The 24,463-nt window shown below is 44.5% G+C and overlaps 1 protein-coding gene across 1 annotated transcript in view; it reads left to right on the top strand.

Moving 5' to 3' along the window:
- Positions 1-10,579, top strand: part of jus (EB domain-containing julius seizure protein) — a 203,676-nt gene extending 193,097 nt beyond the window's left edge. The window contains exon 7 of the mRNA XM_050178591.2: positions 913-10,579. Within this exon, the coding sequence (XP_050034548.1) occupies positions 913-1,020 (108 nt within the window). The 3' untranslated portion in view covers positions 1,021-10,579. The remainder of the gene's footprint in view (positions 1-912) is intronic.
- Positions 10,580-24,463: the final 13,884 nt, after the last annotated feature.

The following is a 24,463-nucleotide window of genomic DNA, read 5'->3' as shown; positions in this document are numbered from 1 at the left end:
AAATTAGGGGTTCGTTATGGGTAATATCTACGGGAAGTTCAAAATGTATTGACTAAATACAGCGTTCGCAGTGAATTAGGTATGCAAACTATTTATCCCGCTGCCCTAGGAGAACTATACTCGCAACCACGGTCAAATTAAGCGAGATAGGGGCGAGGAGGGGGAGGGAGGGACATTATGGCCAATGTCTAGAAAAACTAAAACATGCGAGGTAAATTGCTGCCCTTTTAAATATTTGTTAAGAAGTGCTCGGAAACGTTAAATTCAGGCAAGGTTTCAAAGGGGCCAGTTATATGCAGGCAATGTTTTAAAGTATGTAATTTAAGCACAGGCAACTGAAGTTCTTAATACACTTGCTCAAGAAAAACCGCTTCGCTGAAAATTGGGTTATGTTTCAGCAAAGTCTCACAAACCTGCTGTCTTTCTTTTTTTAGTCCACCTTCGCTTTCTTGTCTTTGATATTTCTAGATTTCAATTAAAATCACAGTTGTTTCTCCTATGCTTTTCTTCGCTACCCACATTGTCCGTTCGCTTCATGTGGTTGTGACTTATAAAAACTGATCCCCTCCGTTCCCCTTCCTTTCGCTCGTGAACGACATGCATGATCCTTGTGAATACTTGTTATTCTTTTGGATCCGTCTGTAAATACTTAGATTCAATGAAACGCGTAGTATGAGAGGTTCCACTACAGCAGTTTGGCCCTCTTTCTGAATTTACTTTTTTTTTGTTACGTACTTTAACCACGTGAGGGCAGTAAGCGACCTCTTTCTCTCTCTCTCTCTTTGTCCAGCATCGGCTAAATATTGCATCATGATATCTATGCGGGTCCTTAAAATGTTCGCTCTCGGCTGACGCTCCCCGTGCTGCACGCCTACATAAAATTTTGCTGTTTATTATTTTCATTGCACGCAGGATAGCGGCCACACACTGATTGCCAGAGCTGCGGAGTCGCTCCAGAACGGCTCTCCCAAGGTGATCGTGAATCGGGGACGGTCCCCGTCACCACCGCCGCAAGCGTGAGCCCGCCCCCCAACGTCGCCGGCTGAGCAGCAGCAACAGCAGCAGCAGCAGCAGCAGCAGCAGCAGCAGCAGCAGCAGCAGCAGCAGCAGCAGCAGCAGCAGCAGCAGCAGCCAGTCTTGCGTCGCCCCAGCTGAACGCTCAGTGCAGAGCCACCCAACCTCCCGCTTCGTATCTTCTCTTCCACCCACCAACACGCGGTGCTTTCATCTCAGCCGAAAAACGCCATAGTGCGCCTCCCGCACGCGCATTTTGTGCGGCATTACTCGGGCCTACGATGTTATACGGAAATTGTTGAAGTGGAGATGGCTTCCAGCAGCAGAAGCCATACAGGACCCCACCTTACCGTGGTGCCCTGAAAAGCCCCTGTGTTCTATACTGACAGCAGAAAGCGTTCTTGTCTGGTTTCCGGTGGCTGTCCAGTTTCTAAAACAGGCCCGAGATGACGTTGCTCGACTTCTGTTATTGCGCAATCGAGCGATACTGGTTTGCCTTTGGACAAGCCTCTCCTCATAGGCGACTGCCTGTGTAAATTTTTGTATGTTTGTTTGTTTGTTTGTTTGTTTGTTTGTTTGTTTGTTTGTTTGTTTGTTTGTTTCTGATGACCTACCCAATGTACGTGGTAAGATGAAGAGAAACGCTGTTTTGTCCTGAAAAAAAAAAGTTTAAAAGAAGGGAAAGCGTTTGACTAACGTCCATTATTATCCCATGGTGGAGGGTCTGCATATAAAAAGACAAAGCATCAAACTTACACTTTTCTTTTTTTAAGCTGTTTACCGGTTTAGTGTTAGAGTATCGATGATTTGCACTTCCAGGAATGCATGCCAGGAATCACGTCACATTGTGGGGAATCGTACAGCCAGCAGACTGACGCAAACTTCATGTAGCGCTAAAGTGTGCGGTTTCCTCGTGAGATAACACGGATGCGTTAAAATGGATTCCTTTGCTATAGTGAATGGCCAGTGCAGAACAACTGCTAAAAATAAGAGCCATAAGCACGTCGCAATTATCGCCAGAATTCGCGTCTGCATACGATGCCGATAAGGCGCTTTCGCACACTCGACCACGTGCGCGCGGGCGCACGTATACGCGCCGTTATTCGCGTGCTCGACTCAGCTTAATTGAGCTTTTTCCGGCCACGCGCTATTATATAACAGCTACCGGCTCACTCGTCCTGTTCCGCCGAAAAGGTGTTGTCAGGGGCCACACATGTGTGTCTGTGTGCGCATTCTTTCGAACTCTAGACGCTTTTAATCATTCATTCATTGAATTCCCGCTGCCAGCCACTAGGCTCCACTTTCCATCGCATCAAGAAGTCCATATTGCTTAATGCAAACTCCAAACATCTCTGTGGCACTGTCAGGTTGAATGACATAAACCACCTATTGCGACTTGGCCTTCCATATAGGATACCGGCAGCACGAGTAAATGTTTAATGGGGTCTGCCTTAACGGTTGTTCGAACAAGCAGTGTTAACGCTTCTCAAGGCAAGAAACGGTGAAATCCGAAGCTGGTAATTTCAAAAACGCTCACCGAGTCATACACAACGTTAACCTAGCAACCAGATGCCGATTGAGCCTTTAACTTGTCTACAAACATACGTGTTGCTCAGCAAAGCTTATGTATAATTTGTTTCGCATCCGAAAAAAGTTTTAAATATACGTTTGATTATAAAGCGGTTCTTATTCAGATTAATCACAGTTGCCTAAAAGATACGGACAAGTCTGAAATAACGTTTAGAATTCGAAAAAAAATCATATTCGATCTTTGGCAATATTTATGGATGTCATAGCATTCAATGACATTAATCCGAGACGCGTAGCTCCTACTCCAATATTGACAGTGTTAAGGGACTCGGTTATTCAATCACGTTATTTATTAGCTCCGTTCGTAACGTTGTAATTCACATTAACTACTAGTACCGCTTCGCATATTGGGTTGATCGTGAAGATCTTGCTTGGAGGATTCCTTAATGTGACTTGACATTCACGAGGGTGAAACGACTATTCACATTTGTCACCATGTCCATTCATAGGTCATGTTGATAATGCAGAAGAGGAAACTGGCAAAGAGCAATGAAAACATAGCTCGCCCTATGCTTGTCATATTTAGAAAATAGGAACCGCGCAACTCTTGTAGCATTTCTTTTTCCAGCATTAATTAATACATAAGTCCAAGGAATTCACATTTCTTCTCTTGTTGTCGCAATACATCGACGAGCACTTGAAATGGCGCCTAAAGCCCTGTATCCTCTTTACTGATAGGCATACAACAAGCATTACCAGTCTGTAATGAAATCAGTATCCTGTTGAATTGTAACTTATAGGCACAATGTATAACACCTGTTTATCACAAATGACATATAAAGAGGGAAGCAGTACTTTTTCAAAGTAATAGGCCAGTGATCGTTCGTTCAGCTTCAAATACCTTTAAGCGAGGATGCACAAAGAAAGATTAAAAAACTAAGATTATGGGTAGCAAAAATATTTAAAACTAGGTGTTTCCGTTTGTCGAATTCGCGTATTCTCAAGTTAATTGTCTGTACCATCGTTATGAAGATGTTGCAACACGCCCTTTCAACTAAAATAAAGTGAGCCCGTTAAACATGCAGGGTTGCTTTCTTGGCGCAAAGGCGACGGTGCATCATCTCTTGTTAGGTTTATAAGAAAAAACCAACATGCATGCTTTTAAGGGGTCTTACATTTTCACAAACACTCGGAAGTTAAACGCTACGAAGAATCATTACGTGAGCTTAACAATGTTGTTAACAATGCCACAGAATCGAGGGCTTTATCCCACCATCCTTATGGCGCCATTACCCCAAATAACAAATTTTCACAAAATTCTGGATTTCTGCGTGCCAAAACCAAGATCTGTTTGCGAGACACGCCGTATTGGAGGACTACGGATTAATTCACGCCACCTGGGGTGTTTAAACGTGCATCTAAACATTAGTACACGAACGTCTTTTTACATTCCGCCCTCATCGGAATGCGGCCGTCGCGGTCGCGATTGAACCCGCGATCTCGAGCTCAGCAACGCAATGTCATAGCCACTAAGTTACCACGGTTGGTTACAACAGATCATTACCCGCTTTCTTCTCTTTCTTTTATCATGATGTCCTATTCTTAAATGGATTTGTAAGTTGCCCAGCCAATGTGCTATTCAATCTATTAATTGCGAAAGCGCTATGAGATCGGTTGCACTTCTCTGCGAAGACTTGCTAAGTGAGATTCATCCGGAATATCCAAAATGAGCGTCGCTCGTGCTTGTGGCGTAGCGCGTGTCCTCGCGGATCTTTTCACGCCACGTTGTAAATTTTTACCGCCAGCGACACATACTCCATTCCCTTCCTGCAAACATTCCAACTTGCAGGTTGAAACACGTTACTCGTTAGCTTGTGCATGTTTTGTTGCCTTTGCACGTACAAAAGCTTTCCTTGCCTGTTTTGTTGAAAGTGAATGTTGATGTTAAGAAATATATTGCAGCAAATTGTTATGTACCCAAGTGCAAGAAACAACGTTATATTTCGTCCAAAAGTTTGAGAAATGCATCTCAATCAAAATTTGATGCAATACCCCATCATGATTTGCTTGCTCGTTGACAAATGGGACACATAGTGACAGTCAACATCCGCACTGTCAACATAAAACAAGTGCATTTTGAAATGTTTAAACAGCAACTGAGACTGGTTGGGGAAAAAAAATCAACAATTTTCTTCTCGTCGCCACAAAGGATCCATCCAACTTCGTGAAATTCCAGTGGCTTTACGTACCTGTAGGCATCGAGGCTACCCCAACTATATTCTGTGTTTTGTAAATCTCTTTTTATAATCTTATTTATTCTCACTGAAGGCATTAGTGGAAATTATTGCCTTACTCACAGTTGTCATATTGAGTTAGTGATTATATGCAGTGCGGAGTATTCCCTTGCCCTTCTTTAAACGTTGGGCACAGAATTGCAAAGCCCTCTTCAATTATGAAATTCCAGTGTTTACTTCCAACTGCAAAGCTTTCTTAAATGCTAGCACTAAACGACGAATACTTCAGGGAACGGCGAAAATTATGAAGTAACTAGCGCACAGAACAAAAGGGTCACACGTATGACGTTGTGTTTGTTGTGACACAGAAACTGGCGCTTTGTGCCAGCGAAAAGCCACTGCAGAGTCTCCAGCTGTTTACTTCTCTCAGCTATTTCACTCGAAAGTTCTTTAACCGCTGTAATACATATCCACAAACAGAAGTTAGATAGAAACCAGTTCTTTGTTTCGAATAATCGTGAGGACTTTAGCTACGATGTGACCATGCCACATAAAACCCAGAATGTTTTCGTGAACTTTCTGTGGGCATTCTGTGTCATTCGATAATTATACCGAACTCGTCGCAGTTTATTCGCTACAAGCACTACTATCTGCTAAACAAGAGTTATGCGCCTGTATTGAAGTTTTTTTAGCCCCCATCACTGCCTATATGTCTGTCTGGATACAGGGAAGGTTAATAAAACCCACTATGAAGTTCTTGTACCAACAAATGAAAGTGAACATGCCCGGAAAAAAAATGGTTGAACCAAGTTGACTTTCTTAAGCAGTCTGGTCATCATTTCATTAGGAGAACCTCTTTCTGGTTCCTGCGTTCTCTTATGAAAACCTAGGCCGGCCTGTTTGATTCGTCAAAGCCTACTCATATTCTTTTCTTTATTTCATATTTAGTAAAATCAATAAGAAATCAATAGATATATTTTTGTTGTTATAGCCAATGTGCTGCTACCATCAACGTTCTTGCATCACGGGCACCTTTTGTTCTGTTAACAAATTGATCTTTTTTGTGCTACTTGCCAAAATTTACAATTAGAGTATTTGCCCGCATATCATGGAAGTACCTCAGAAATAGTCACAATGTTACGTACTGGACCGTTAATTTCTCAGAACGCTTTACGAGCTCGTCATTGTTTTCTTCTTGGCACGATACGACACGGTCATGTTAAGCGAATACGAACAATATCAGACAATGGCCAGAAGTTCCTTTACCTTAAGGTGCACCGCAAGCACGCGCAGGCAACTCCATGCACCGTCATCAGTGCACGAGCATTCGTCCAACAGCCCGGGCTCGACTTGAAGGCGTAGTTTGGCGTATAGTGAATGCTAGTGCTTCCCGTATACCACTGTCGGTGCGTCCTTTTGTGCACAATTTCTTTGAGAGGAGTATTCGAAGGTCGCCTTTCATCGACCGAAATACACATCCTGGTCTATCCGGCTCATTGAGTTTAACGATGGTGTGCCACGCGTGCGGCGTACCGATCGACTCCTTACGTGCCCCATTGCTCGCCGGTCAAGGGGAGAAACAAAAGTACGGTGTGAAAGCGGCAAGTGAACACTTCTCGAGCGAAGCCGGTCATGCACTTGCTTTTCGCACAACTCGCCAATTTTCTCTTGACTGCGAAAAGTTGCTGCAGTCTGTAGTTCTATTTCTCTGAAATTTTACGTTAATTACCCTTTTTCTTTATCTGAAATGACAGTGCTAAGCTCTTATAAAGGCTAATCCACTGCATCTCAGAGACAAGCTTGCGCGAACAGGAAAGCAAGTAGCACCGCAAAACAGAGGTTAAAATGTTCAGCTTTGGAGATTTTGTCGCTCATTCATGCAGGGGCTGTTGGTGGTTCGGCACGACGAAATAAAGGCCCCAGGAAACAGAGCAAGCGCCTTTCGCGCAATGTTTCGCCCATCTTATCGTACATCTTATCTGGGAAGATTATGAAAGTGCGATATATGTAATGAAATGAAGTAATGGCCTACGAAAATTAGGCGAGATAGAAGTCCACTGTACGGAAGGTCAAGAATAAATACTTTGGCTTTCAAGAAGAATTAAAAGTTTACGGTTTATACCGATCAAGCAAAGCACTCGATGCAAGTAATACCTCATCTTAACGCACTTCAAAATTTTCTTCCTTTCTAGGTCTCAGTTATTCAGTCTAAGACTAACATGCATCGCATATACTTGCTCAAAGCAAGCATTCAAGCATCCAATCCCTCGAGGCAATGCAAGCATGCCTGTAGTCGTGCTCTCACAGACCATTATGAAACAGAAAAGTGACACAATAGTGCTACGTCCGGACACTTGGAATGAAGGCTGTCGTCACTGATGATGTTGATAACGAATATAGTTAGTGACGCCATAACATTTCTGATCATAAAGAAGTACTGCCTTATGACATGGATAGAGTTTAAGCATTGCGTTGGGGGGGGGGGAGGGGGGGGGCGTCCAGCATTCAGCAATCAGGAGCCACTGCATCTAAGCCAGTAAGAAAATGTTTGCAGAACATCGTGGCTCGTTGATCACTACTTCAAGCAGCGTGCTAAACTGGTCCAGAATAAAACTAGCAAGTCGGTTGCGGCAGACGCTTGCGTGATTTTGGTTCTTTGGTCGTGAAGTAGCCCGCTACAACGTAAGCTACACACGCTAGCTTACCACCTCCCACCGTTTTCAACACCACTCGGTTTCTTAGCGCAGCGTTTTGCGGCGTAGTGTTACCATCGCTCTCCGAAATCCAACTTGGATTGGTCGGATGCTTACAAGTTACTAATTTCCTATCGGACGACCTCAAATTCGGTGCAGACAAAATGAAGGTACGAATTGAGGCTTTTCGTTAATGCTTACCACGTGGCTGCTTGTAAAAGGCGCAGGCTACATGCCGTAAGCCAATGTCAATTCATATGATTGTGAACTCCCAAAGTCACTCTAGTTGAACTAGAATTGTGAACTCCCAAAGTCACTCTAGTTGAAGAGCTACGTGACTGGGCAATACCGCAGACCGCAATACCGCACCGATGGATTTGGGAGCCGGTTCTAACGCCAGAGCTCAAACATGGAGATAATCACTGAGAAAATACTTCTCCGGTTTAGAGTGCGGCAGCGATGATGTGTTGCTAGAAACTTTCATTTCGTTACGGGAACTGGACCATGGAATCCATGTCCTTTAGAAGTGTTTCACCAACCCAAACGCAGTAATAATGACATAACTGGTTCACGAATATTTTGGGTATGATTTTCCAAAACAACGAGTGCAGGTGGGGTAGTGACAGAGAACCGCTTAACCTTTTAATGCAAAGCCTTAGTAAATTTTCAATGCCGAGTATCTTTAGAATATGACACAGAAACTTCGTTTATATCTGCTCGTATACAGAAAAGAGCAATCGCGCATTAGTTCTTTCTACTAGCACTTCCGATTTTCGCACCGTAGGAAATAGAAACCATTTTCTTATGTGACAGCTTATAGGACACTTTTATTTTAATGCTTCATGTAAATACCCGAGGACAAATTATTGTAAATACTAAGTCCTTTTGCATCCTCACACACACACACACACTCTCTCTCATGCCCTCAACATAGGTTAGCGATGCTCATTTGCCCAGAAAGGTTTCCCAGGGGCAAAATGATGTTCTGTAATATTTATTTTTCACGATCATTTGATAAGTTTTAATGATTTTTGTGGGTGTAGTCTTTATTTCCGCAGGGTGCTCAAAAGGACTCGTATTTTACCAGTAAAAATAATCTTAATAACCCTTCAGAGAGCTCTCTTTCAGACACTTTAAAATTATGTAATAAAGCTTGCTGCGCTTGGCTTTGCATAACACGAAAACATTCAATAACCAAACGGCACTTGGACGCCGCACTGTCATGGAGAGGAATAGCCGAGATGAGGCTAAGGCCTGAACCAACGCTATCGGAAACCTTTGCGAAATATTACTGTATTTGGCTTGAGTACTCTCAGGCAGGTTATCTTGTTCATCATAGCAATGGTTTCCAAACGCCCTACGTTAAAGTGTAAACATTCACTGAATTTGACACAGAAGCGTAATGAACTTGAGCCAGCTTTTCAAAGCTTTTTCGCTCATACTAAGGGGCAATGTGCAAATGTGCCGCTGCCATATTGTGTTGAAAAAGCACTGCAGAAAGACCATGCAGCAGGGCAGCTTCTTTTGTTTTTCAAAGCATGAGCCATGGTTTCTTATTACCAGGTTGGCTAAGAAGGCAAGGTGTTCATTCAAGGTAAAAGTGCAAAATGAAATAACCATTCTCGAACGTAGCTTCAATACGTGTACTGACCTCCCTTGCAGACTCCTTTCTACGAAGACAATGTAATAGCTTCGAGAGCACAGCTACACTGATGCCTCCTATCACTGAGGAAGCATTACTCTTTTGAAAGAAGGATGTCCTTTTGAGAACATAGACTGCGCCGCTCCTGCAACAATAGTAGGTCGTTTTCAACGCACTATGATATGCCGCACAACAAGCGATAGAACCAAATACAAACTCTAGCCCTTACTACATGAATGCCAGGACAACGCCATTTCGCTGCCGTGTTAGGTAACCCTTACAGTGCCCACGCAAAGATGCCAGAATCATCTTTCAAATACACAGCCTGCCGATAAGTCCTGTCATTACATAAGCAGTTTTCTTCCACCAAGTAGCTTGGTTCACGTTTTTTCATGGCATCATTGTGACAACAAACGAGGTTCATTAACCAAACAACACCGTTGTCACCCCCCCCCCCCTCCCCGTTATGCGTACCACATGCAAGCGTTAAAATGTAACGAAAGATGAGTGAATCCCCCTTTAAAAAAATTGGTGTGAGATTCTTTAGGCCACCTACAAACGCGTTGTTGAGGGCTTTATGTGGCCAATTGAATGTCACAGAACAATTTTTGTATAAAGACGCATTACTCGTGACCACCAAGTGACATGCCTGAAGCGGAAAATGTATTATGTACAGTAGCCTATTTAGGCATGCAAAAAAGCTTATGTCCTTCCAGCATAAAGTTTCGTAATTGTCCTATAGGAAAGTGAGTGTTATTTGTTATTTTTTTAACATTGCGACATTGCATTCACAAGTTACATCAGCGAAGCCCCTTGATACGGAGTATCGATAGATTTATTGTTAAATTGATGCAGTCGCAGAGTTGATAAGGTACAAGCAACTGCTATAGCCTGTACTGACGAGAAGCCAACCACAAGGCGACTTCATTCACTCATGTTTCACTGAATGTTTTTTTTTTTTCTTTCGTAAAATGTCGCTCATGGACATCTAAATCCGGTACAATATTATTTATTTTATACAATTTACTTGTATATATTCAGTTCCTTTATGGGCGCACGAAACTTATGGTGAAATAAGAGCCCGCTGGAATGCTGAGGTCAAAAACGAGCCTTTCTGCATGCCTAACGCCTTCATAAACACCCTAGACGTTGCCGTCGTTCTTCAATACTTTTTACACTGTCTGTATGGTTGCCAGCCTAAGTTTTGTTGCGTGTGTAAAGATGTGCCTCTCTGCAGTGTATTGCGTCCGCTGCGAAACCGTGCACCTCCATAAAAAATGGCGAGTTCTTTGTTCCAGAGCCTACTTTATGTTAGTTACCGAGAGTTTCCTTCCATTTTTTATATGGCTCCTTTTGCACCATCGCGAAGATACAGTGATACATTCTACTACTACCAATACTATGTACATCTCACGCCTTCATGACATTAAAGGAACAGATTTCCGTTTTTCTTACCTGATACCCAACATTTCGTCCTGTCCTTATTCCGGTGGATGAAACGCATCTGACGGGCTTTGTTTGCACAGAAGGTACCGGATACAGATTGATCGCAATAGACTAGCTGCCAACTTTAAGTCCGACGAAGGCAGCACTCCAAACACCAGGTATTTGCAAACCACACAGCGTTTGAGTCTCCAAGGTCAGTCCGGCGGTTCTTTACATGCACTAATACCAGCTTCGAATACTGCGGCAAATTCTGAAATAGTCACGAAGGTTTCACGAGAACAATGCAAAAGTCAAAGTAGTGCGTGATGTATGCGATTGTTAATAATGTCAGGCCTTGCAAACAGACAGTTCTGGAGGTGCCATGGCGCCAGTATACAGGGTTTGCATTAATTAACGCTTCGCATTGTCTGCGCTATTGGCCACTTTCAAAGGTAATCTTCATACGACTAGCTTTGGTAAATTTGCCTCAGACATCATCGCACACTCGGGAAGACTCAAACCAGGTGAGCATGTCTTAAATATCATTTTTTGGTGTATCAAAACTGATGACAGCACCACCACCGTTTTATGACGCCATGGTTCTGCAGCTTGTAGAGAAGGTGACGGCCAAGCACAAGTGTGTCATGCACGTGACCGCGGTTATCAGGTTCCCACTTTATTGATTGATCAAGTCTCTTTACAACATCCCCTGATTTCAGTGTGGGGGAGCACACGGCTTCAACTTGTTGAATAAGGCATACTTTAAAACCGAGCAACTCGGTGATGTATTATAGTCGGGACTCTTGCAAAACAAAATGCAACATTGGAGAAACACGCGGACAATGCCAGGTTGGCTTTTATGTCTTATTTTAACTTTATTTTTTCACAATCTATTCGTAATTATGAAAAAAAGAAACTGATAGCGAAACTTGAGAATATTTCGTACAAATCACCAGAGGTGGTTGCGCCGAACTGAACGTGTGCACAGCTTAGAGTTCACATTCAGCAGGAATCTTCTGAAGCGTGCATCTTGGACGCCGTGCAACCTATATTGTGACGTAGTTGCAGCCTGGTGTGGCCAATTGAGCCCCCCAAGGTCGATCTGCAACCCTAAATCCCCTGCACGCGACAGTGCTGTATACAGTAATGCGTCGCGCAATAAGAAACGCAGTGCAAGGTATTCAGGCACGCATAGGGCTTCTCGACGCACTGAGGGACGAACTTCTCCCATTACACGCCAGCGTAAACAACTTCCACTAAAGGTGCCGGGCTTTAACGGCAGCTCAAATTCTATACAGAAAATTATCCACCATATTTCATTGTGCCTTCTGGGGCGGTAGACATACAGCGACCCGTTCCACTTGATTGTAACTATCAGCCTACTTACTTGACGATCCGGCTTAGGCTAAAAGTTGGCTGACGTTCAGAATAATAACAAAGCCGGAATGAAGTTTCGTTGCAACAGAACTAAAATAAGATTGGATTAGATCAATTTGAGATATGTCAAAATGTCGAAATGTCGCCTTTGAAGCATTGCGCGTTATGGACTCTTTATAAGGTAAACAAAATTTGGTCTACGAAAATGTGTTCATTCTTTTCTCATTCTTGTTTTTTTTTTTTCATTTTCTCACTATCTGGGCAGTGAAGACTTTCACGTTTTTCTATGGGAACGATCTGTTCTCTGAAATTGTCCCACTTTGCTTGCGCAAAACTACCGAGAAGGAAAGCATATCGCGAGTGGTGCCGGTGCAGTTTCCCTGCAAGTCAAGGGAGATGAAGACAACTGAACCTTTCTTCGCCAATGCTTCGTCAGTTGCACCCTGTGCAAAAAGAACATTTCACTGAAGGGCTGCGCGACCCTGTAATCATCGTTCATTGGGTCACTACTCACTCATTGCATTTGACATCGTTCAACATATCCTCGAGCCAGTTGAAATGGCTTCCTGTGGAGTGATTTCCAGTAAAAGAACACAGAAACGAATCGAGCACAGTTGAAGAGGTTCAGCTCTCGGCATTATTTGGAATCTAGTTGCAAGTGGTATTTGAGAAATCTCGAACAAGGGGGAGTTTGGGCGCGTCTGAAATCGCACGTTTCTGTCGTGCAAGAAAGTGCGATGAATCGATTCGGGCAGTCCTCTGGACCTTGGCAAAAACATAATAATACGGACTTAACCACCGAGCGATGTATATTTTTCCTTTTGATACACTATCAAATTCATGTATTGTAGGTCATATAGCTTACGGCGTAAGTAGGGCTTGTCGAAACTCGGAAAAAAATGTGTCCTTTAATGACTTCTCTAAAACCATCTGCGAGTATGATATACAGCTATAGAAGGAGTACATACATACATACATACATACATACATACATACATACATACATACATACATACATACATACATACATACATACATAATTAATAAAGGGAAAATAAGACATCCACCCAATCGTAGCAATCGCTACAAAGGCCTTTGTATCTCTGTAGCTTGTATCTGTAGCTTTGTACAATCCCGTGGATGTCTCACTTTCCCTTTATTGATTACCTTTCTCCACCTTGCGGGTTTCCGGAGAACTATTGCGTCATACATACATACGGTCGAGAGAAATCGTATAGATATGTTGGCATCAGCAAAAAAAAGCTATTTTCTTTTGCGCAGCGATGCAACATTAATTTGTCTTAATGCATGACCTAGGCTACACCAGTCAATTTCATTCTTCATGCCTACGCTGCGAAGACAGAAAAGACTTTTGTTGGTATAGGTTGCGCCTTCAAAGAAAAGGACGCAGTAAGGCACACATACGTATAAACTAAAGTAACAGCAAACAGTAAATCACAGTGTGCCTTACCGTGTACTTGGAAAACAGGGGGTAGGTGGGAGATGGGAATTCAAGGCGATGAGCAAAAGGAGAACGCGGTAAAAGCGAGAGCCAATGCTTCGACAAGTAGACTTGTCTTTTTCAAGGCTTGAAAAAGACAATTGTTCACTTGTCGAAACGTTGGCTCCCGTTTATACCTTGTTCTCCGTTTGCTCATCGCACTGTGTCCTTGTCTCCTTGTCTTTGAAAGCGTAACAAATACCAGTATGCAATTCCAACTCGCTTAAGAAATTTTTGTCACGGCACCTGTGGGCCCCAGACCTTTGCTGTCGACTGTAGATACATAGTTACACACTTAAGTTCGTACCTACGTACAGAAATGCACGCATGCATGCATGTATGCGTATATATATATATATATATATATATATATATATATATATATATATATATATATATATATATATATATATATATAAATTCGCGTGTACCTTGAATACAAGCAGGGTTAGTTCTCGTGGACAGACATAACTACCTCCAAAAGTGGATGATAAAATGGCGCCTGGGTAGCATAATTGGTAAGAGCACCGCACGCGTTTATCATTCCTTTATTCAATTAGGACCTACAAATAAATGCCTCTATGCGTTCCTTCCTGACATTTTTGTTAGTGTTTTCTGATCTAATAAAAATCGGGCCCCTCGGTTTCCTTTCCCATCATACATATATTGTCACGTCATAGTGACGGTTAAGTACCCAGTGTAGAAAACTGTGAATAACGAAACTAACTGTCATTTGGGGAACCTGTGCCCACAAAAGCAAGTGATACTCGAAGCACAACGATAGCGGCGATCACAATCGGCGATCGTCGAAATCTGATCTGCGGGTCAAGCGCGTCTGCTTTTACGCATGACTCGTCGAAGGTCCCTGCGTAATCGCTGGTGCCTGCGTGCCTTTTAGACAATAGACAGTTTTAGTTACACGTACGTAGAGGCTTTGCGTACGTAGAGCTTCTACGTGTCAGCAGTGCGCATGCGTAGTACGTAGCGGGCGCGCGCGCGTCTCACGGACGTACGTGAGATTCAATTCTTTGCGTGCGTTTCTTGCGCACGTACACAGCTTCGCGCGGGAGTTCCGCGAGATCACGAACAAGCGATAGCGGGCCGCGCGCGCGCAGACGGCTTGCTTCGAAACACGGCGACAGGATTGAATTGGCTACCGCCGTGTTCGCATTTCCCGATAGATGTAGCTACGGGGTCCCTCTTGGCGTGCGTCGCGTACGTGTAGCTAAAAGCGTTTCAGATGGCGTGCACGTAAGGTACGTAGGCTTTTTACGTTTGCGTACGTGAAGCCTCTACGTACGTGTAACTAAAACTGTCTAATACTACACAATTCGAATCGCGCATACAATCAGATTACACAAAGTACGGTGACAAGAGACACAGTAGGTAGAATCAAGCATGACCTTCGAGTAAGTTCCAAATAATGCAGGCGCGTCTCGCGCTGAGCGATAACATTAATTTGTTAGTGGGTGAAATTAATTGAATTCTGGTGTGTTACGTAACAAAACCACGATTTGATGATGAGATACGCTGTAGTGATGATGAATTTTGATGATTAGGGGATCGTTAACGCGCCCCCTGTGCACGGGAAACGGGTGCTTTTGCATTTCGCCCCCACAGAAATGCGGCCGCCGCAGCCGGGACTCGATCCCGTGACCTGGTGCTTAGCAGCGAAACACCATAGCCGCTGAGCCACCGCCGCTGGTTAACACGTTTCGCGGGCGAGGTTCACCCAGCGATGGGAATAAGTGCTATCGAGTAACAAAAACAGGTGCCAACCTTTGCTTAGATAATAATTTTCGAGATATTTCTTTTGTAAGCACTTCATAAGTATTTAAAACTAAGGTAAATTGAGAAGTTTAGGATCGCTGGCACTTGGCCGACTAAGTACTTGGAGCGCGAGACACGCAGACAAAAAAAAGAACGGGGACATACAAGGGCGCAATAAAATGTTCACAAGCTTTCCTGCGTTTTCTTTCTCTTCGTGCCACGTCTTTATTCACACGCTAATAAAGTGGTGGTTTTCCGAGTATTTTGCGGTTGTGTGAAAGCGCGTTTAACGGAAATAGTATTATGCTAACCTAAACAAACATAAATGGTTTTGCATTAGAAAGTGGCAATGAGTTTATTTGTGAGAAACAAGTGCAAAGCATGCTTGACGATTGCGAAGCACGATAGGGCGTGGTGCAGGTAATGTTCCGGATAAACCGCTTGTCAGTGAAATGATTACATTTTTTTTCTTGTCAGAAAAGAAATTATATATGCAACACCAAGGGACATGAATTATAAGGGAAATGTAAAATTTCAATTCAGCTACAATTCTGCATAGTCGACGCGAAATATCACGAATGAGCTCTGGGATCGTGCTTTGCTTCCAAAGCTGCGTATACTCTCATTTACTAGCTCGGCGCAACGTTTTAAGACTGAGACCCGAGACCATGTTCATGCTTGAGAGGGCTGCAGTTCTATGATGAAAAAAGTTTAACTGAAAAACATTTTCAATGCTAGAATATCACGTGCCAAAACGAAACCACAAAACTATCATTAGGCACGAAGTAATGGATGACTTCGCATTAATTCTGGCCACCTGGAGTTCTTTAACTTGCACCTAAATCTAAGTATACATGAGCGTTTCTGTATTTCACCCCCCATCGAAATGTGGCCGCCTCTGCTGAAGTCTAATCAGAAACGTCGAGCTTCTACCAGCGAAACGCGATAGCATGGGGCTACCACATCGGGTCGGGTGGGTTTATGGAAGGTGCATTAAATATATTACGTTAGTTGTCCTACTAATGCTGGCATTCATAAAAATTTGATGTTCTTATAAATGAAACTTTCAGGGAGCTGAAAGTCTTATTTTTTTTTCTTCCATTCCGTGCCGAACTCGCAGCGCCAGTACGTTGGTGTATCGTCCCGCGGATTTCCAAGTATGTCTCCGTATTCTGGTTAGTGTGGCGCCGTAAATGTTTTCGGAACTTGCAAAATTTTGCCTTTGGCTCCTTTAACATACAGTGCAGTTTATCTTTACTGATAAGACCGTTACGAGCATTGAAGTCAAAATCCATGACGTCAAGTCAAGCTGGGGCACGATCGGAGTTCATTCTTGGAAACACGTTCAGTCTGCGTTCAGTCTCGCCTCAAGCGATTGGCCTAGGCCGCGCCAAGTCGTACTAGGCCAATCGCGTGATGCGAACCTGAACTAAAACTGAACGTGAGTTTCGAACACCAATCTCTGGTCACGCCCCAGGTGTGCCAATTTCACAGAGCGTCACGAACGGTCTGTCATGTTTTTGTCTTTTCTGGCTTACCAAACCTTCTCTCCCGGTAAGAGTGTCTATGTAAAGAAGCAGTTTACTAATACGGCTAAAATAATTTTCCTATTTAGTATCTTCTCGAGGGCGTAATATTTTACGTCCACTCCAGTGATTGGTTCAGGGCTTTCTTTGGCGTTTCTACCCTGTCATTGTGCACATTTCATTTATCTCGAACTTGCCTAGGCATCGGTTCCTTGTCCATAGGAACTATCCCGTTGCATGCCCGCTTTCCAGTTGCGGGCTCTTGACATCGTACTTGCGCATCGAGTGTACACATCGGTCGTACACTTATATAAATTTGATGCATGTTGACTATAACTGCGGTCATCCTCTTTGCATGCTTGCATAAAGCAGTGTAAACTTGTTATGAAGGGCTTGTGTACAATGACAATTGTTTTACGAGTGACCAGAACTCTATCAGGTTTTTGCCTTTTGTCCCGGCGCTCTCTTTTCGTTGAAAAATTATAACCTTTCACCTTAACTCAAGCGAGGCGCAACCTTCTGCAGGTGTAAGACATCGTCCGGTGGCCAAAAAAAGGTACGCCGTAGGACTCGTATCGCTTTGAGGCTTTCGGAATCCGAGAACGAGCCGAGCGAGTGGTGGAGCCAGATAAAGACGGCCTCTGCGGAGAAAGCGCTTTCGTATGCGGAAATGACTCAGCACAACGTCACGAAAAAGAAAGTGGTGGTATGCTGGCGTGACCATGCCTCGGCGAGCCGACCCTTGCGTGATCCGGTCCCGTTCCTCAGCACCCACGTTCGTGACAGGCTCTTGAATGGTTCTTTTCCTGAAAGTCTTTTGAACCGGCTCGGCGTCTCCGAAGTTCATCAGTTGTTGTGTATCATTTTCTTAGCTGCGCTTGTTTCTTTTCCGTAGGTTAACTTAGGGAAACTTGCACGTGTTTATTTTTTTTTCAATATTTATGCGCACGCTTTGCTTTCGCGACCTAAGTTACATAAATTTAATTTTACGATTGCTTATGCTTGTCCACCCTTTGTGTTTCAGAAGTGATGTCATGCTGCTAACGTAGATATCACGTGGCCACACAGTGCACGTTTTCGAAAGCAGGTCACATATTCATTAACAGGAACTCTCAAGATTGCACTGAAGCCAGCCAGAACAGTCGTAGTAAAGCACCCTATACGCACCATCAGGCACCGAATCGTACCACGGGAGCGAACCTGTCGTTTGGTAACCGGCGGCTATGTCGTTTAAGGATGAAAAATGCTAGAGATTAGCAAGAAATGGGGTCATATTTGAGTTTAGGGTTGTTGTTTTTTTGCGTCTGCCTCTCTAAGATCAGGTTGCCCTTACGCGATAACAGTTTTGCTTTTGCCTCTCTAGGTAACCCGCTTTCCTCTTGCTTTTAATGCGAGAGCAATTATATGGACACTCCAGGCGAATTTTCGCCGTCATCATGGACGTCGCCGTGAGGTTCCCTATAAAGTCAAATTTCGATAAGATCCTATCGCGCCCCGTGTGCCGTATGCTGCGGGTGCGTATCCCGCGTATCGTCTCTATAGCACGGCCGTGGCTGCGGCTGTCCACGCGGCTGAGCACGTTCACCACCCGCGCGCGATCTAGGAGATAACACCCGACAGGTGCCAAGCTTCGGCGAGCCAATATGGCTGGTTGGTGGCTGCATATGCGTTGTCTTCTATCCAGCTACAGTGTTGGAGGACGCGTAAACTCAAGTTTCGGAGACGTGCCGAAGCAAGAGGCAGCAGAAGCGTTCGTTTCTCTCTATTTGTGCTCTTCATCACACCAGCGTTGTGACACCATGATTGCTAATTTATTTAGTGAGAGCCTGTTTACTGCAATTTGCATGGCCGACAGAAGTACGAACTTTCCATCGCGTAATTGTCTAATACTTCGTCATTGCTACCAATCATTCGCCTTCTGGGAGCAAGTGCAACTTTCTTTATATGAGTTGCAACTTGCATTCCACTATAAAATAAGGCCACTGCCATGCCATCACACTTATTATGTAACGCTTATCTCGTAGGTTCCGTCCACTGAAGCAATGTCAGGCAGTTTGTAGCAGTTCACAGTTGTTAACTCCCAACGGAGCCTTGTCCGGTACAGTGAAAAGTTTCGTTCTTTAGTGTATGCCATTCGTGAACTCCACATGACGAGACTGTGTGTGAGAAGACCTACCACGTTGAGTTCTCTTTAATTAAGCCTCCAGTGCTTTGAAATAAAAACTATGTAACTGCATTTATCGTCACTTCATGGTAATTTGTGCCTTAAGGGAATAAAGTCTGCATAATTGCCTAATTATTCACTTAGTTTGCTGTACCAGAAACGTTTGACATAAAGATAGTCATTACATATGAAACGGCAACTCACACCCACAGAACTAGTTCAGAGTACCAGGAATGGTTGCAAACGAAGTGTGTAGACTCATTTTCGATGTCTACGGGGGTAGTTTGCTCTGCAGCTGTAATACCTTAAAAGTTATCGTGTCTTGAACGTGTCCTCAAACAGTACCTCTTAATACCTTAAGAGAAACCAAGCGATGTCCATACACGTACGTTGCAAAACAGGTTTCCTTTTACAGTTCTTCCTCCTGCCTTCCAACTGCTTTTCAGTTTCGACTTTCTTTTGCAGTGAGTCTTCTCCTTTCTCTTTATTGTTTTACTTTCTCCCACATAACTGTCTCCGGCACCGTAAGAGCCCCTCTCTTAAGTCCCTGGGTGCGGTGAACTTGCCAGGGCTACCAAGTGACGCGGAACGGGTCTTATTTATCCGGAGGCGGAGCCGACAGGCAGTGAGGCTCATGCAAATTCATTACTGCCACCGCCGTCCAAGTCGATGTTGACACAGGACACGATCGACTTCCCGTAAGCGCACTGTCCATCTCCGCCCTCGTTCTTTCAGGCTCGCTCGTTTCCAGCATTTATCTCTTTACTCTGCTCGCGAGCTCATAGCACCGGCTTGTCCACTCCTTATGTCGGCCGATGATGAATAACGAGATCGAGCAGAACGAGGGAGGAGGTGAAAGCGGGTATCCTAATGACGTGGGAGGCCCTACGATGGAAAGCTGGGGCGAGATGGGAAGGCGAAAGAGAATTTCGACGCCCAAGCGACGCGTCCGGCTTCACGCCTGCTCGAGGGTAGCGGGGGACTGCCAATTACTTCGTTCCTCCGTGCACCGGGCGCGGCAGTTCCCCTAACCGAGTAGCGGCTGCGAATCGTCCAACCGGGAGACTCCGATAATGGCACCTTCCCTGTCTCACCGCTTTCTCCCTCGTGCTACGGTAAGTTGGGAAGCGCGGGGCAAGCGTGTTGTACACGCGACTTTGCGAGCCTCCGTGCGTCTGTCCTTGTACGGCTCGTGCGCACTGTGGACGATCGGTGGAAAGAGGGGAAAGCGCGGAGGCCGAAGAGAAGGGCTGTGGTGAGAGAGAAGGCTGGCTCGTTTCTCCTCCGAATAATGGGATCGCCGCAGGACATCCGGTACGATGGACAGAAATTTGAACGTACGACGGAGACTAAGCGAAAACTCATTAATGGTGAAACCAGGCGGAAGAAAAAGAAGCCCGCGTGCTGGTACCGCTGAAGTAGCGAGAATAAGGAGCGGTAATGGCTCGCAATTTGTCAAGATCCCTATTGATTTTAAACAGGCGCTTAAACGCGTTTGGCTGTTATTAATGCCTCCTAGGTGCGCGTCGCTTTCGTTTTTAGTTAGCTTGCTTGTTTCGCGTATTTGATCATATAAGCGAAGCGAAGAGGAAATTCCTTTGTCAGTCTAGTGCTTCCGCCTTCGCTTACGTTCTCTGCAGACAAGTCAAGCACAAGAACATATTGGTTACGTGTGCCGCTAGGATGCTGTCCTATCTTAAGAGCACTGGTGGACCCCGCACAAAGCCTCGCGAATAGGGATGTGTTCACTTGAACGCAGCTAGTCCAACGTCAAAAGTGCAAGTACTCAAGCACAGCCTAACCATGCTGTCTGCAAAGAAATATGTACTCATAGAAGACTGAAGGAGCACTATACCTAAGTGGCTAAATATAGGTGATAACTTGTAGGCTTTTTCATGTAGGACAACGAAACATTCGGGATAAATTAGTCCAGCGGAGACACCCCATTCTTCCAAATAAGTTAATACGCAAGAAAGACGTCTCAAGTCGGGACTTATGCTTAGAAAATACCACGCATTCACGAGTCGGTGCAAAGACTATTAGAAATAGGCACTCATGATGCTTCTTAAATTTATCCGCACAAACTTTTTTATCGCTTTTCAGTTTCATTTAGCAAACGAACGTCTGGAGCAATCAATGTTAGGTGGTCAAATGGTACATTATGCAACTATATGTTCCCTTTTGTTACGTTTCTCCGCAAGGTTCATAGAGGTTGTCAATCACGTGCGTTGTTTTCGTATGTATTGTAAGAACAGTCTACAGCAAGCATTCTGCGCTTCGTGATTGGGGTATGAGGAGAATATAAAAAAAGATGCCTCCTCCACATTGGCGTTGAGGAAAGGAGGCCGAGCTCACGCTATGCGACGAAGACTGTTGAAGGAGTGAGCGAAGAGGGCGTTTAAGGGCCACCTGTTGGTTGGTGGAGGAGGATTGAGTAGGCTGGACGGACATTGTAGCGACGCTGATTGGTCCCAAACTGCACGAAAGGCTGCATCGCGCACCAAGAAAGTTCACTCCGAGGCAGACGCTGCAGCGGCAATGTAAATGGCGCAACGTGACAGCCTGCAGCAGATCCTGACCGGCGCCAATTCTGCCGATTAATGCCTCCGCGAGGCCAATGTTGCGAGGACTCGTCGATCGTGCGGGCTGATACTCTTGAGCAGCGAACCACGCTCTTGGGCCAAAATTAAACATGTAGCTCCAAATATCGCAGCGCAATAACTATCTCATACTGTGGGAATTCTCAAGTCATAAGAGGGCGTCGTATGCTTAGCTTAGTGTTGCAGAGCTTACGCATACACCTCACTCAGTGTCACATGGTAAACTCATAGTAATTATTTGCAACCTTTGTAGTGCCTTTCTCTTTCCAAATGGCCTCTCCTGTACAATAAAGAAAAGGAAATAGATGAAGATTAAATACAGAACCGCGAAAGACGAAAGCTGCAGATAGTTAGGAATAATGTTTTCGCTTGTTTCCCACATGACCTGCTCGTTCATAATCATACTCAAGCGAGCACGTGTCCATTGTCTCGAAATTCCAGGAGAGCCCACTGTATTCTGCACTAAACAGCGAATAGCCAGTCGCACACGAGAAAAATTAATCATTTGCATGAAGGGCGCCACAAACATTTATGCAACGACATCACCACTATTAAAGCTGGCTTACAAGCTAACCCGACGTACAGTTCTTCGCGCTCTGCATACGCCACTAATTAGAAACGTTCTCATAACGCGGGCGCCCGCGCGCGGCTGCATAATGCGCCACTTCTTCGGCCTGCAGTCTCACGACCGGCTATTAACAAAGTCCCTGTGCCCTTTCGCCTCGAAGCTATAGAGCGTGCGCACGCTAAGTTCTCTCCGAGTCTTCATTTATCTCGCGGTGAACAAAGGGGCACGACACGCGTACCTGTTCCGAGAAGCGCTTCCTCTGAAAACTGAGTCTAGTTTCTTGAGCCAGGAAACGCTTGTAAAAGCACGTAGTTGAGAAAGCGAGTGGCGGCAGCGGTGAGAAGACAGGGTTATAAACGCGAGGGAACTTTTTCAGAGCCCCCCCTCCTATCCCAAAAAAGTTTCGATTTTCCCGTTCGCGTTCTTCCTTCTTTTATTTTTGCTTTTTCGCTGTTCCTTCCTCGGTTCAGTACGAGTCTGCATAGCACCACGCAAACGTCGATATTGTGGAGCACACTTTTGTGAATCTCCCGAGCTGAACGAGATAGATGATGACGGGAGAATGCGTCGCATTCAATAGCTGCATGCACGTGCGAAAGATAAGATCTGCAGAATAAACGCCGCATTCAACGGAAGTAAAAAGCCAGGAGAATCAAGACACGATAAGCTATGGGATGATAAAGCATCTCACGTACAAGAGAAGGTAAAAGAAAAACGTCTCTCGAGAACGATATTTGCACCGAAGAACTTTTAGAACCTGAGACGCGTCAAGTAGGTACAGGAACAGAGAGAGACAAAGACTTTTAAAATGAATGAAAAAAGAAAATCGATGTAGCATTAATGTCACGACCACCTGCTTTAAGCCTACAGGCACGAGCTCCTCTTGAATTATTTTTTTATTGTTCGTTCTCATTCGTGAACTGCAATCAAGTGAGGCTTTTAAAGACACGAGCTAATTAGGTAATTTGAAGCACAGCGTAGTGCATTAGAGACAGTAAGTCCATATATACTAAGCTCTTGAGCAGAAGCAACGCTCGGTGTGTAGATAGCGAACACTATGTGTGGACAAATTAAGCTGCAGGACTGATTTTATAACAACCACCTCGGTGTTGTTCATATCTTATGGCTGCAGCTGCTGCTATAAAAAACCTTGCTATAACTCGTATAATTGAGGGACGGTGTACAGCTTTCGTACCTCCAATATCCAATCACTCAGATTTCTCCCGTCAAAGCCTGACAGCGTCTAAGCTTACGGTATTCCGTTCTGTACAATGCTTATGTCTCTGTGGCCCGTCGCGCTGTGCCCGCGACAGTTACATAACTGGACACAGTGCCGTTCTTTCAAAAGGGGGCAGCTGAGTTTCTGCGACTTGGAATTCAATAATACTTATAAAACTTTGCAAGGGCGGTGAATGCTTTGTTGCGCAGACGCGAGAACGCCCGAGTGACTCATATATGATTACTTCACTCGGAAAATATGAAAGTATGAAAGTAGACGAAGCAACTCCCCTGAAGATTAGTTGAACGAGGAGTCTAATTTTTGCAGAGGCGCCACGTCAGCTTCACGATGTCTTCCTGACCAGTCAGTGAATGCTGTCACATCAGAGCATGACTGAAGCTGGAACACCTACACTTGTGCTTACGTGTATAGCATCAGTTCGAGGCCACCCTACTTGTTTGCTCATCAAACGCCCCCTTTGGCAGGCAAAACTACGGAGTCAATGACAATGGATGTTCCCCTTGCACTTCTTGAGGACAGCTTTCCTGGTAGTGTTATGGCAGTGCTAGAGCAAGTGCATGCATATGGCATGCTGTATTGCGGTATTCGAACGTTACACCGGAGAGGAGGAACTCCGCATGCGCTTCATGCTTGGTGGATTGCTAAAAAAAACATCGTCGCTTATTTGTTTATGGTCATCTTTTAAAATGCGTTTCAATTGCAGATGCTTCTTCACCAACGCGAGTGAAGGTCACTCTTCTTTTCGCTTTCACTTTTTGTATCGTATACTAAAGCAATAACGATGGTATTTTATTGTGATCGCCATCGTCGAAGGGGTGGCCTTCGCAGTTAATGTGATGACCAGTTCGAATTCTTCGATATGCTAGATAGATGCCGTAATATTGAAACGCCCAAGAAACCCTGGTCTAGTTTTGTGGCTATGAATGATTCGTTCGTCAGAATTTTGGCAAACCACAGTCAAGTAATTTCATTCGCAGTGTATGCCTTTTAGCCCGAATCATTAAAAACTCCACAACAATATTAGGGCTAAACATCTGAAAGCGATGCAGTTTCACTGGTAACAGCGCCAGTGCCCTTAGGCATGTCTCATTGCAGTGGGAGCAGGCGGTCTCCCGTAATGACTCATCTCGGGTAGCGTCTAGGTGTGACACCTGCCCCTGCACTGGCATTGATCATTAA

This window comes from Dermacentor andersoni, chromosome 5 (assembly GCF_023375885.2).
Source record: "Dermacentor andersoni chromosome 5, qqDerAnde1_hic_scaffold, whole genome shotgun sequence".
NCBI classification, from domain to species: Eukaryota; Metazoa; Arthropoda; class Arachnida; order Ixodida; family Ixodidae; genus Dermacentor; species Dermacentor andersoni.
Note: the sequence above shows the minus strand (reverse complement) of the source record. Positions and strands in the feature narration are given on the sequence as shown.